At 36.5% G+C, this 15,102-nt stretch overlaps 2 protein-coding genes across 2 annotated transcripts; both read right to left on the minus strand.

The window, feature by feature from the left end:
• Positions 1–249: 249 nt before the first annotated feature.
• LOC105060192 (probable WRKY transcription factor 40) lies at positions 250–3,569 on the minus strand. Its single transcript, XM_029260479.2, has 4 exons — positions 3,472–3,569; positions 2,549–2,794; positions 2,321–2,437; positions 250–843 (listed from the first exon to the last, which is right to left on the minus strand). The coding sequence occupies exons 1-4, from the start codon at positions 3,505–3,507 to the stop codon at positions 628–630; spliced, it is 615 nt and encodes a 204-aa protein (XP_029116312.1). The 5' UTR covers positions 3,508–3,569; the 3' UTR covers positions 250–627.
• An 8,461-nt stretch (positions 3,570–12,030) lies between these two features.
• LOC105060191 (WRKY transcription factor WRKY76) lies at positions 12,031–13,974 on the minus strand. The gene is made up of 5 exons (XM_010943799.4): positions 13,595–13,974; positions 13,436–13,501; positions 12,979–13,323; positions 12,736–12,852; positions 12,031–12,595 (listed from the first exon to the last, which is right to left on the minus strand). Exons 1-5 carry the CDS (start codon positions 13,673–13,675, stop codon positions 12,254–12,256), a joined length of 951 nt encoding a protein of 316 aa, XP_010942101.1. The 5' UTR covers positions 13,676–13,974; the 3' UTR covers positions 12,031–12,253.
• Between the last annotated feature and the right edge of the window lie 1,128 nt (positions 13,975–15,102).

The following is a 15,102-nucleotide window of genomic DNA, read 5'->3' on the forward strand; positions in this document are numbered from 1 at the left end:
TAGGTTCTATTTTTTTAAAAAAGTTGTATATGGGATCCACCTTGCCACGTCAGATCGTCACATAAATAATCATTGATGTCGTTTGGCAATTTTTCCTTATGCACTAACGGCATTAGACCATGGGCCCTCAAATGTAAAAAAAAAAAAAAAAACCCCAGACTCCTTTTAATAAAATGCGTAAATCATAGGATACCTAAATGTACTTTTTTTTATAATTTAGAGGAATATGGTGGGAATGCCATTATTGGTTTATAACCAAGAACATCCAACAGCGCATGCGCCAAGAAGAGGTGCTGAGCTAGTTAAACTGGGCTTCCACTTATCCTAGTTCTTTGAAAAAAACTTGAAAAACATATTTGGGGGTCTATATATATATCAGTCTAAAAGGTAGCTTTTACTTTCAGTTGTTTCAGCAAAATTGTGCAGAGACTTATATGCTTCGTGAACAAAGTCATATGTTGGTATTGAGGTTCAGCTATTGGATGGATGATTAGAGAGAATAGAGCGTGCAACTGTAGCCACTAAGGCTGCTCTTGGATCTCCATTCAAAAGTTTGATGTACTCTTCCATGATACTGTCGTCGTCGTCGTCATTGTCGGTCTCGTTTATGAAAGTCTTTGTGGGCCTTTACCCCTCATGGTTGCTCCCACATAGAGTGAGATCAAGGTTGACTGCCGGCAGAGATCGGTCACCGGATGTAGAACATGAAAGTTCAGACATCAAGCCAGTGCTGGATACATTTGGTAATGAGGTCACGCCAGCAAGCTCACCGGGTAAGGGGTGGTTATGTTCGCCTTGGTATGTTGCCACCAGAACTGATTTATCATCTGCACTTCGTTGAACCTAAAACATACAAAGGGAGATGAAATAGTTTTGCAATAGTTGCAGAGTATTTGGTTAAGACTTGGTAGATATAACCCTCGTAGATGCAGTTGACACTTCTTATTAATACTCTTGTAAGAGCAAAGTTTTAATGACATATAACAATTTCTGCATATATTTTATTGTAGGCTTTCTTTTTGTCAGATGAATGACATGAACAAAGTAATTAGATCTCATCCACATGTTAGAATTTTGACATGATCTGCGATGCTAAAATGCCTAGTTAATTTGTTTTTAAGTGAATATGTGAGTTCAATTGTGAGACTTAAGCTAGCTCATGAAGCAAAATAAAAATGACTTCTAGTTTAAAACTATGGAAACTGAAAAACTAGTGACTTTGCCTAAATTTACTTTCAAGCAGAAATAAAGAAATAAGTATGAGATTGCTTGCTATAGATAAATCTCTTGTTTGATCTACGCGACTTGACGGTTCCTATTTCGGGGTCTATGGAATTTATGTGATCCAAGTTTCAGATCATAAACATAATACCAAGAAATATGAGTCTAAAGTCTTCCATGTACTTCCACAGCCTTTTTACACTTGTGAACTACATTTCAATAAAAACAGCTTGTTTTCATTCGTGTCAGCTAGAAAAATGAACTTATTGCTGTTAATTTAATACAAATTTTTAACATAATGCTTTAAACATTTGACTATAAGGGGTTCTACGAATTCCATATCTTGATAATAGGGGTATATTTTATTTTTACCTTTCCATATATATTTCATGGATTACTCCAAGAAAACATAAGAGATTCATGCATCAGTAATTTTTGCTGAATTGAAGAAGACTAAGATGATTTTGAGAGACAGAAGACGTGGATCAGATTCATGAATCAGCTTTTCAGGCTTTTTTCTCTGACTGATCATGTGAATTCAAGGCATATTCCTGTGAACCTAAGGGTTTCATTTCTCTAGAGAGATGATGCTACAGTTGGTCGGTTCTTCTACCATCTCAGGAAATCTAGTTGATCTGTAGAACCTGCAATTATTTTGAAGACACTATTCTCAATTCTCAAGCATGCATGGTTTCTCAAAGATAAGGTTTAGTTCCTACCACATGTATTATTCCTGTAGAGAACGTACAAGAATTGTGAAATATCAATGTAGTTCTATTGAGTAACGCAATGCTGTCCATTTCTCCTTTTTTTTTTTGGTTCCCAAGTGAAGGTGGAATTCAAAGGCAAAACCGGTAAGATAGTAATTAAAGAACCAGTCAAAAAAACTGCAGACAGATTACTTAGTTTTGCCTTATGGATTATGTGTGCCCATATTTGCTTCTCGATATTCTTTTTATTTATTTATTTATTTATTTTCTGAAGAGGAAAGAGGATATTATCACTGCAATATGTTGATGTAGAATACCTTCCATTATAAAACTCAAAATTTGAATAATCATATGAGAAAAGAAGCAAAACTTGGAGTTTAGAAGAGAACCTTCTTCTTAACATGACATTTTGGAGCCATAGAACACCTAAAATAAGCACGAGGGGATGGATTGTCTTTAATAATCTTCTGTCCATACTTTCTCCAGTGGTACCCATCCTTGACTACCTGTTGTTATGGCAACACATAATTTATCTACCATTAATTAAGGAGAAATTAAAGTTAAAACTGAGGAAAATGTTAATCAGGTTGTGGAAGTACTTGTGTCAAGAGTCTTACTAAGCTAGTATTGTCTTCTTTTGTTCTAACTAATATGCGTGTAGATTTTGATTTTATTTTCTCAATTGGTTGTCTGTGGATCAAGTTGTGGCTTGAACAGCTTTGATTTACAGAGTTCATTTCTTCCCTTTTCTTCTCCACATGAGCTCGAAGGGTGGTGTACTTATCATTCATCATGTGGAGCAGAAGGCAGAGCTCTTTGTTCTCGGAAACCAGACGTTCTAGTTCTGCTCCAATTTCTTGAATCTGAGCATACAAACAGAGAAATATCAACATGAAGGGTCTCTAAACGAATCTGACAAAAATTTCCTCACCACTCAATAGCTAATTGATGATAGACTTCCTTTTGACCTGGCATAAAAGATTGTTAATCTTAACAACCATTGTGCAATTTTGATATATATATTAAAATCAGATACATAAGAGATAGCAAGGTATGATTAGCAGAAAATTTGTCAAGCTTTTGCCAAGGTCAGAAATTTATAGTAAGAAATTAAGAAAGGAGAATATTAAGATTGTTCTAACAAATCTTTTTTTTTTTTTTTTTTCTTTGTTACTTTTTTCCCTCTGATGGGTTGGGGGCGGGGGATATTGCGGGTGTCCTACTATCGCATGCAAAGCATTAAGAATGGGTACTGCAACAACAATGATGATGATGATGACAAGTAGCGTCAAATAATAGAGTTAAAACAATAAATTTTGAATGATCCTTGGAGGACGTAAAGGATGACGAAATACATGATAAAAATGCTTCATGATGAAAGTGCGCATGCTTTCCATTATTTTAAACTTATAATTATCAGTTATTTGAAACTGATTGTCAAATCATTTGGTCTATGAAAAATTGCAAATAAATTTAGATTTCTCTATAAATATATTGTGAAAGTGCTCAAAATCATACACAAAAAACTACTTCTACTGACCTTATCTTTATTAGAGACATTTCTTTGGACATCCATGATGTAGGTGGAAACTCTTCTCTCGCTATGCACACAAAGTGATATAAGACAAGGAGGTAGAACGAAACACCTATCAGAGGTTGGATTGTTAGGAAGAAAAAATCTTTAAAAACTAGAAAGTTCTCTTCGTTTCTGCACTTAACTATGTATATCAAAACCCTTAAGATGTCCAAGGAACCACCATAAGCTCTCTCTCTCTCTCTCTGCGAAGGTGGTAGGAAGGTGCCTAGGGGAGCATATTGGCCCACTATTGTAGTTGTTAGGAGCATCCGAATTGAATACTCAGGTTCATGATGTCAACTACTTGGATTTCACATAGCAAATATTGAGTGCATCGCAGTAGAACCTAAGCGGCTTCCACCTTTAACCTCTTTCTCTTGTGAGTCCCAACTAGTGGTAGGGGGACCGTTGACATGTACCAACCCGTTCTCTTCCTTCCCTTATTTTATCCCTATTCGGAATGAATTGTTCTCTCATAACCCGAGGAAACAGACCAACATGATTTTGGGGTCTGTTTGATGTTTCCTTCTTTGATATTGCATTCTACTCATAAAAGTGGCATTCTCTATCAGGGCTATCTCTATTTCATATCCTTTCTCATGACTACCATCTATGACAGAAGAGTGGGCTTAAATTAGAATAAACATGCATGCTCATAACCACGCCCTCCAACAGTGTGCTATAAATAGAGGTGAAAGTTGTATGAATATTATTCATTCAGATCCATTTTCATATCCAAATCAATTCAGATATGAATAGAAATTTGAAGATCCGATTAATATCCGTATCCGTAACTATATCCATAAAAAAAATGGGATATGGATATAGATAAATAACTATTCGATCCATATTCGAATATCTGAATCTATATATAATCCTATATAATGCTATATAGTTTTTTTATTAATTTTTAAAAAAATATACAACTATATAAATATGTTATTAACTTGATTTATTATCTATTTAGGAATATCTTCGATTCTATAGCCATAAAATTTAATTATATAAGTAATTTCTGTAATTATATCCATACTTTCAATATCCAAATTGTATTCGTATCCGTTTAAAACAAATACGGATTTGAATTTTTGTATCCAAATAACATCCGTATCCGTATTTATATTCATCAAATAAAATAAATATAGATATGGATATGGTGGTATTCGATCTGTATCCGATCCATTTTCAGTCCTATAAATCTACATATATTGAGTTATAACTATAAGGTCACGTGATTAGTGTTTTCTTTTCATTTTGTAGCAAAATTACCACTAAGAAAGCCTTGCAGTTCAGGAAAAAAAAAAAAAACAATTGTTACATGGGAAAAACAAAGAAAGAGTGTACATTGTAATAATAGCTCGAATATGCAAGTTGTATCCCTGAATTAATTGTAAGCACATCAAATTATCTTCATCCTCTATTTGAAAACTCATGTGGCACAGTGGAGTAATCATGTATCCAAGCGATGCTCGTTGAGCTAAAATAATGGCTTGACGTACATCTTAGGATTCTTCAATATATCTCCTGTCTTAATTTTTGAATATTTTACTTTCTGATTCCCATAAATGTATTTATACTCATCTTAATTAGTTCATCCAACTCACCAAATAAAAAAAAAAGGTAATGGCTTGACATTGCATGCTAATAAAGTCTTCTATATACAATCACAGTTGACGTGGTTGGTTCCTCCTTTTCGTCCTTACTTCATCGTATGGTCCTCGCAGCTTTTACCTAATCTTGTTATGGTAGTGTTTTTTTTCTTTTTGAACAAAAGTATGGTCCCAAACCTTTCTGAAGTGACTTACCAAAAAAAAAAAACTTAACTGAAGTGGACTTAGAGCATTATTTGCATAGGAAGCGTTTCATCCAACTTGAAAGCTATCGACCAATTAAACCACTTGATGGTTAGAAGATTAGTTGCTAAACTTGTGAAAGTTCAGAAAAACTCAAGAAAGAAGGATCTATCCGCTAGTAGTTATTGAGTCCAATCCATTTTTCTTGGTGAAGTCGGTAGAGAGAGAAAGTTATAATTACCACTTTGTCGGTCAGTGGGATCGAGAAAGTCTTCGGAATGCGGCGGTCAACCAGTCCTTGAAGCGGAAAAACAAGGAAGCTGGTCCACTTACGGCAGGCCAAAAATTGACCGTTGACTAGACGGAGCCCCCCGAACCACACGTGTTTGGACTTGGACTAAAATGGTGGGGCCACCCGCCCAACATACAATCGTGCAGTGTCGGCTTTGTGGGTCAGTCCCGTAATCTATTTTGGCTGGTTTGGGTCGGGCAGGCCATGTTCAATGTTTTCATCTTGGCTTGGCAAAGGTGGCAAATTGCATGGTCAACAAGACAGTAATCTTAATCATCAGTTGAAACAAGCCAATATATTTCAAAATACTAGGTTATCATCATATAGTATTTATACATTAGCTGAGTTCTTCTTTTTAATCAATCTTTTGTAATTTGGAATATTTTTACTATTCAAATTAATGCTTAGAATGGTACTCATTGAGTTCGGATTTACTGTATAGGCTAATGTTTTGATATATTGATTCTCATATATTCGTAAAGATTTTTCAAATGCTTCGGTCCTCTTCTCATTTTCCTAATATGCGATCTCGACCATAATAACCTATAACTTGGTTACCCAGATGGACGAGTTAGGTCCATTATTTTAAAAACCTGGGTTGCTGTATTGCTTTGCCAAAGAGCATATCAAGCTTGGCCTCACTAAATCTTGTTTGGATCAGAGCTGGTTTAATTTATTTGTGGTGTTGCATAGAAGCAAGAGAATTCAGAATTAACAATGATCTCTTAAATGTTTACTCGATACAAATGAACTGATAGATTGATTGCCCAAGCTCGAGTTAAGCATCACATAACTATTTGGCCATATGCAAATATTAGGAATTTAGACTAAGCTCAGACAATTCACCAATGTCCAAAAAGAAATTCTCTCACTAAAAGTTGAAAAAATTTAACAAAAATAAGAAGAAAATAAGTTTGCTAAAACCATGTGAGAATAAGCATGGTGGAGACTAGAAAACCAGTAAAAACAACGCATGTTTAGCCCGGTTTTATTTTTCAAAAAACTCTTCCTTACGTGTATATTGTTGATAAGTTCTGAACAATTCATAGAATTTGTGTTTCTCGTACAATGCTTGATAAATTTGTTTATTATGAATCCTTTGTAGAATCAGTTGGTCAAGGGAAAAAATTTCAAAAATTGCACAAGTTGTCAACATGCGTTATACTCAATTCAAGCTAGAGTATTAAAATTGGGTGGTTTACTGGGGTTGGCCATTGGATCACGATAGAATGGTTGGTCATTCAGCCTCCTTGACTTGACCAATCTTGTATTTTTATAATTTCATTCTTAATGGTTAGGCTCACTTTGAAACGGAAGGTAAACAAGAGGGAGCTCATTCAGCTTATCTATCGCAAACCATCAACATCTTCGAGTAGTAGAATTGAGAAATGAATGATGCTCTAACGTGAATATCTAAAGCCTATTCTATCGCACTCGGTGAAAATGCCAAAACTATCTTCCACTTCAAAGATAAACGCTGACCTGCAATTGTAATCTGTGTAGGTTTAGTTTGCAGGTTGTCACGTCGTCCCTACTTCGAGATTAATATTTGCACGCAAATGAAGGTAGGTTTGTGGGAATTTGGAGCTCAAGCGCATCCTTCTACCGCAGGTTTGTGAGAATACCTCGAGTAATTTGTACAATGAACCAGTCATCTGACAAGGACCATTATCATATCCAGTTTAGATCAGAGACGGCAATACTTAACTATTTAAACTATTATTTAAACTATTTGACTTGATTTAACCGGTTTTAACCGGATCGAATTATCTGGTTGATAAAATAGTTTGATTTGATTTCAAATTTTTTATCTATTTAATAAATAAATTAGATTTGGATTATTATATTTTTGATCTGATTCGATCCGACTATCACCTCTGGTTAGAGCTGATGGAACATTGAGATTTTGTTTGTATTCGTTGTCATTGTTTGCCGTGTGTAGACCTCCACCGCCCAAGGAACGATTCTTTGCACCAGACATTCGTTTTTTGGGAAGATTGCATCAGACAATCTACAGTCAAATGGTTGGTCTATTCACAATCCCGATTTCGTTGTATTCGTTGCGTTACAGCTACGGATTTTCTAAATTGATTTGAGCTACAGTGTAGGAGTCTATGCTGCCGACGTTTGGGCCCCGCCCGGCCCAAATCTTCTTATGACGATATAGGCGAGCAACTTGTTTTTTTGACCTCCAACAGGTCCTGCCCTTGAATGGAATGTGCCTAAAAATATATAGACTTTGATGGAATATGAAGTGGAATCTACTTGACAAGATGGTTCTATCCCTCGAAGATTGATTGATGTTCTTGCGCGATATCGACCATTGGATCACAACCTGCAAAGATCTCAAAGCACTTAGGTTTTTCAACTCATCTGTCTGCACAGATCTCAAAGCAACTATTGTGCTATCTGATGGTGGATTCATGCACAGCAAGGCGATACTTCCTTTGCACGAAAGATACAACCCATGTCATACTTGACATGCCGACAGATAATGCCTATTTGTGGTTGCTTTAGCCAGTAGTGCAGCACTTAGTAGATCGGATATACCTACCATATGTAATCTATTTTTTCTTATGAGAAATATATAATTTCTTTTATGTGCATTAATGATCAATGTAATTCATTTATTAGTGATTGAAAAATAAAAATTAAAATAAAATTTGTCGAAAGAGAAGGAGTTGAAAATTAAAGGAGTCTAGATATCTCCCCTCCCAACAAATTAGGAACTGCAGGATATATGAGGTTAGAGCTTCAAACCATTTAGGTGGTCAGGCAATTTCACTTCTCTTTTGGTTGGAGATGGTGATGTTATATCCAAACTGGCCTTATTTCTGCCTCATATTGTTATGCTTTAAGTTTGGATCATCTCAATTAAGCTAAAACAAGGTGACATCTAGGTTGAACCTGATTTCTTAAAGTTATTTAAGAAGTCATAGCATATAGTGGTTCATGTTTGTTTATCCAGTTCAAGGAGGATCATAACTTAGGTGTAAATTATGCCGCAGCGACTAATGATCCTACACGTCTTTTGTAGGCAAAGACAACCTACTCATGCTTTTGGGCAAATGACAGTTGGCTGCATATATCACCTGGAAATTTGCTCTATCTGTATTGTTAAGAGATCATTTCCAATTAACAATTCTAAACCATATGAATTTATATGTAGCTTGACGTCACCCTTGGATGAAAAAGACTATTAAAAATAGACAACAATGCTTGAAAATCTTGTAGGTCACCAAAATTGTCAAGCTTGATAACATTTGAGATGAATACTTGCAATGTTGCCAATAATTCATCTAGAATCAAAAGATTTTAGAAAAGAAATATTAACTTTATGATTTTATTCGTCTTTATAACAATTTAGGATCTTGTCCAAAAGACTAATTAGAAGATATTATTTAGATTTTTGATCCCATATAAATATTGAAGATTTATCTAGTGCATAGTTGATATGGAATTAAATACTCGCACAAATCCTCACATACGTCCCTCATTTAAGCCTTAGTATCTTTACCAAGCTAAGGATCAAAGTACATTCACAAGTATAGATTCAATCATAAATACGACGACTAGTCTGTAGTCAATCCAATAGGCTCATATTGCAGCATCTCGTAGTCTATTTAAGTTATGGATTGTGTTAGCTCTAATTTCATTTATAACAACTTATATAGGACCTCACCCAAAAGGTTAGTTGAAAAGTATTATTTGAGTTTTTGGTCCTATAAATATATTCAAGATTTATCCAGTGTCATAGCTAATGTGAGACTAAATATGCCTACACAAGTCTTCATAGTCTTCATCTTTTAAGCTGCGAAGTTGATAGAATGAAAAGTGTAGGTGTGCTACAACCTATACAATTTTCTTTTCTAGGGTTCTTGCTAAAAAAATATATTTGCCACCTGAATTAGTTTGTGAAAATTAGACTTCATATAGTAATTTCTCTCTCTCTCACTTTGATCTATGTTAGTACCTTTTTGTAGGAGTTGGTGTGATGCTTCCAAACCTTGGAAGGCCATGGGAGGAGTTAGAGTGTTGGCTCCCAGAGGCTAGGATTGGTTTGAGTCCAAGAGCTAGGACAGGAGTGGTCATAGGGTGGAGGCGATGCATAGCTCTTCACGGGCTCAAGGTTCAGGTGATGAGGACTTTGAGGGACTTAGTTGAGACTTCGGATATTTGAAGACACAAGATGGAATAAAAAACTAGAATCAGAACTGAAGACTGTGAAGAAATAACAAATTCAGGGTATTGAATCGACTCATACTGAGACTAAATCGATCAAGTTGCAGAGAATAGAAAGTAGATTTTCGAAAAATCTGACATGGCACGTAGGTGAGTTGACTCAGTCTCAGTCTGGATCGACTCAATCTCAGACTAAGTCGGCTCAGTTGCACGGACAGAGCTACACAGGATTTTTGCATGGGTTTAGGATCAAGTTTGATCCTAGGAGTCTTAAGACCTGATTTGATAGGTCTTAAGGGGACTAACTCAAAATTTAAATTGAGATTAAGTTTAAAGGATGAGAGCATATGAGACATGCATGTACATGGGCTTGATGAGTGTTTTTATGTATGAGTTAGCTAAAAAAATTTTTGGTCAGATCTATTGGCTATATATATATATACATAGATTGTATTAGGATTTTATTGAAGAGTGAAATACAGATCTTTTCCCTCTCAATATCTCTTCTCTCTTTCTCTAGTGTTGCCGTCCTAGGTTCCTTGAAGAAACCCTAGAGAAAGAGGGGTACCTCCCTCAAACCCTAAGAGGGAGGTGCCCCATCACAGATCCAGGTAATGGATCGATGTTCGCTGCCTTCAAAATATTCGAATCTATCGTAGATCTTCTCAGATACATGCAGAAGATCCAGAGATTCCTGACAGGTACAGTCATGATTTTCTAACACCTTTTTATTCACTCTGGGCAAATGCTCGAAAATTTCGGATCTCAAAAAAACTTGATTAGCTAGTAATGAGGTTGGCATGCAAGGATGTGCCATCAATGTCTGGTTAGCTAGAAAGATGATGTTGTGGATCAAAAGAAGGATAAAGAATAGTGTGGGTCCAAATGTCCTAATCTTCAAGGACTTTCACCATTGTCACATATTCGAAGGTGGATAAAAGATCTAGCATTGAGCTACAATAAGAACATTGTACTATGTTATGGTAGGAGTATCGTATTGAGCTATAATAAGAATATAGTGTTGAGCTATGATAGAGATCTTAGTTACATATACTTTTAGAATAGCAGCTATTAATAAAGTTAAGATAAAAGCATGCATTTGATACATTTGATAGATTGTTAAGGGGTCCCTATATAAAATATATTTTTCACTTATTTATACCAATAAATAATAACAGCATATTTTGATGGTTGCTCCATATCTGGCATCCACTCTTAGTGGTTTTAGTAAATATCGCTGGTTATCTTCCAATGTATACATTCATCGGCAGGGTTGTTGTGTAATTATCAAGCCGATAATTATGACTTTTCATCATAATACTTGGTTCTACTTTTGAAACTATCCCCAAAATAGTTTTAGTCACTTCAATCTATGTCCATATATGGGATTAATCACTACTAATTGGCCTTCTTTTGACCGAAATTTTCTTTTTTGGTCTATACCTTCATACTTGGTAAAATTTATTATGATCCAACTCTCTTCGGTTCAATAAGGATGATGTGAGTCTCACTTGCTCTAGCTTTATTGCACCTAATCCATTAGCACTTGCTTTTGACCATCAATTGCATGGTTGAGATGGAAATAATTTGCGTAGTAAATTATTGCTTAAGATGAGCTTTGAAAGAAGAAGAATTTATTCATCTTCATCATCCTCTTCTTTTTCTTGATCACCTTTTTCTTTTTCTTCCTTGTCGTCGTCGTCGTCGTCTTCCTCTGCTTATTCTTTCCTCTTTTCAACGGCAAATGTTAGAAGTCTTTTCCAAAATCGACATCCCTTGAAAATTTATACTGAATTAAAGAAATAGAAAAATCCTATAACCACAATAGTACTGTAGATTGAAACGGTATTTGATGTTAGCCCAATAAACTATTTTTAATTGTTCTTCATAAGGGTGCTTTTTTTTTTCTTTGGTGGTGATACTTCATAAGGTTTATATCACATGTTCGGTTGAGCTCTTTCTACAGCTCACCGTCCCCTGTAGGGTGAAATTCCACTTCATCTCCAGGGTGCACCTTCTTTGCATACTCTGGTGCGCGCATAATCATCACGAAAAAATGTCAAGCTTTTCTTTTTGAAACAAGAAAAAAAATTGAGGAATGCAATGGAAACTGCCACCTTTGAGATGACATCTGGATCAGAATTCCAAGCAAATCATCACCTAATAGTCATCAAATTCCGAGAATGAATCAAAATCCAGCAGTCACCATGTTTCAGGAAAATTTCATAATAACACACTTCAGCTCAAGGATAGATATTAGCAACTCGAAAAATCAATCTCTCCTGTGGTTCCACTGGGTTCTTATTAATAAACAGAAGCTGTTCATCATACTACTAATTAACATGGTCATGAAACCGGACCACCAATGACATTTGATATTTAATGCTGAAGCATTCCATATATACACATAAAAAGCAGAACTCTACATCAGCATGAAGAACACATCGAAGCCAGGGAATAAGTGTAGATTTGCTTGAATTTAAGCGGATGGATGTTGAAGAATTCTTCCCGAGATTGCGGTCACAAGTGCTGCTGTAAAATTTGGATCTTTTGTCAATGATGAGGCCATCTGCTCCACCAAAAGTCTTTGGAATTCTGGCGACTCTATGTCCCTGGAAGCCCTTCCAACGGGTGGTCGCGGTCCTTGTTTTGTGAGGTCAAGGGTGATCGTTGGGCCGGAAGAGTTGATGGAGACCGAGCATGGTACTGATCCATTGTGGTAAGCGCCATGAGTCACTTCATTCTGCGAAGGGTGGCCATGGTTGTGCTCACCTTCATATGTTGCTACCAAGACTGATCTATCTTCAGCACTCTTTTGGACCTAATGGTAGCAAATCATGACCAAAATAGATCAGTAAATTATTTCATTGATGGATGATGGTATTAGGAAATAAGTGGATTGGTAGCTTAAGTTTGATACATCTTTTTTCTTTATTTTTTTTTTCCCCCCCCGAGGCATACCTTCTTCTTAACAGGACAGGAAGGAGCAAAGGAGCAACGGAAGTAAGCTCTAGGAGAAGGATTGTCTCTGGTGACCTTCTGACCATACTTCCTCCATTGAAAACCATCTTTCACCACCTAAGAACAACAAAAAGGAAATCAAAAATTTTGTTCATTAGGAGCAATCCAATTATATGTTGCTATTTAATCTTCTTCCCCCTCAAATTTATGTTCCTTGCTGTTTTATTTAGCTACAGGACTCACCAGACTCGAATCGGATGGGTCGGTCTTCACATAAACCTTGGTGATCTTGGGCTTCGTATCTTCCCCCAATCTCTTGCACGAATCTTCGCTCGATAGGCTCTCGACACGGTTGCTGAAGCTATCGGTCCTCTCGTAAGTCTTGTCATTGAAACCGACCGTCTCGAGGCTCTCTCTCTTCCTCTTTCTCGATGGCGAAATCGACCCTAACTCTTTAGGAGATGTGCTCATGAAATCAAAAAACTGGCTCCGGAGGGTGCTGTAGTTGGTGCACATGGCACCAAGCAACTCACTCAACTTCTTGTTCTCCTCGCTCATCCTACTCAATTTGGCTTCCAAATCTTCGGTCTGTTTTATCCGATATATCATACCAGGTCAGAACTCCGCAATTAAGCGTGCTCGGGAGAGAGTAATAACATTTGTTGCTTGCAATGAACCAAACAGAAAGCAAAGAACCTACCTCATCCTTCTTCAAAGAGCTCCCTTGGACATGCATGGGATTGGTATGATGCGCCCTCTTTGCAATCTGATGGTGATCAGCTTAATTATCAATAAAATGAAATCTCTAAAGTGGATCATAAAAAATTAAGGCATGATTAATAAGCTGTTATATGCTCACCGGAGCTTGGTCGGGGAACGACAGAGGTCCGACACTGAGGTCGAGACTCAGGGAGGAGCGATCGATCCACGCCGGCTTCATGAAAGATGCAAAAAAAAAAAAAAACTGTGCTTGCGGCTATTGACCGGAAGGCAACGTATGAACGAGGGATGGGAGGATTCTCTTTTTTATTTTTTCTTTCTGAATGGAGAAAGATGGGAGGATTCAATGAGGTCCTTTATATAGAAGAAAACTTTGGATTCTTCTTTGGCTTTGAGAGGAATCTGTAGGGAAATAAAGTGAGAAAGGGATGAATCACCACGTATCGTATGATCTCATCCCCCAAACGTCACCCTTGCTGGGTCATGCAAAGAACTCAAGTGGAGAAAATTCTGCATTCGATCTTCTTCTTTGGCAAGTCTTAAGATGGGTGTTTGGAGAAGGATTTATACCGTGGGTGAGGAGTGGAGAGGGGAAAAAGAGTGGGGGATGTGCTGGCCAGACTTTGATGTAAAGTGGGAAGAAAGTGCCGTGTCGGCCATCCAATTAATTCATCGATTGCTAGTCTTATGGTGGGCGTCAAGGTCAAGCTCTCCGGCTAAACCCTAAGAGAGAGGACAAAGTCCGCAGTCTCTCTAGATTTGGGCCATAGATTTCCCTCTTATTTTTGTCTTTCCAAGGGACTTTAGCTTTACCTTTGGTGTCACGTTTGCTGTAAAATTTTTTCGTGTGGTGACAACATACCCTGATGCCCATTCGATTTTTCTCCTCTTGTTTTCGTCTATTTTTGGCTTGACCCACCAAGACTAATCCTTCATGCCGACTTAGGTTTGCTTCAATCAAATGGTTGGTACTTGGTAGAGCATGGGGTTCGGCATGGTTTGGAAAAATTGGCAGAGACTTTGGATACTTGGATGGAATTGGGGAACCACGGGAATTGACTATGGAGTCTTTTAATATAGGGGTCGTGCTGAAATAGAAACATAATTGAAAGGATGGAAGGAAATTGGGGACCCCTTGGGGAATTCTTTGGTGCTTTCCATTATTAAAGGAAAATTTTGGATACTAAGTTTTCTCATCCTGCCTAATTTGATGAATGATAGGTGGAGCGTAATTAGTGTTGGAAGTTGATAAAAATCATGTACCTTGAGAAAGTTTAGCATGCTCTTTATCCCTGTAAGATATGTTGAAATAATAAATAATGAGTTTAATCATAGAAAAAAATTTTGATTTATTTAAAGATTTTCAATTCCATCCTATGCTTCAGTTTAATGTAACCAGATCATCCAATTTTCAAATTTATTCAATTTGGATCCTGACTATGAATTTCATCTGATTACTATAATAGAATTATTATGTGATATACTTATTGAGCAGAAAAGGATGATGCTTATGTGATAATTCCGTCATAGCAGTTGGACGGAATTCATAGTTAAAGTCCAAATTGAATTAATTTGAAAGTTGGATAACCTAATTATATTAAATTAAAATATACGTTGAAATTGAAAACCTGTCAATAATTCAAAGTT

The sequence above is a fragment of the Elaeis guineensis genome, chromosome 1, assembly GCF_000442705.2.
Source record: "Elaeis guineensis isolate ETL-2024a chromosome 1, EG11, whole genome shotgun sequence".
NCBI lineage: Eukaryota > Viridiplantae > Streptophyta > Magnoliopsida > Arecales > Arecaceae > Elaeis > Elaeis guineensis.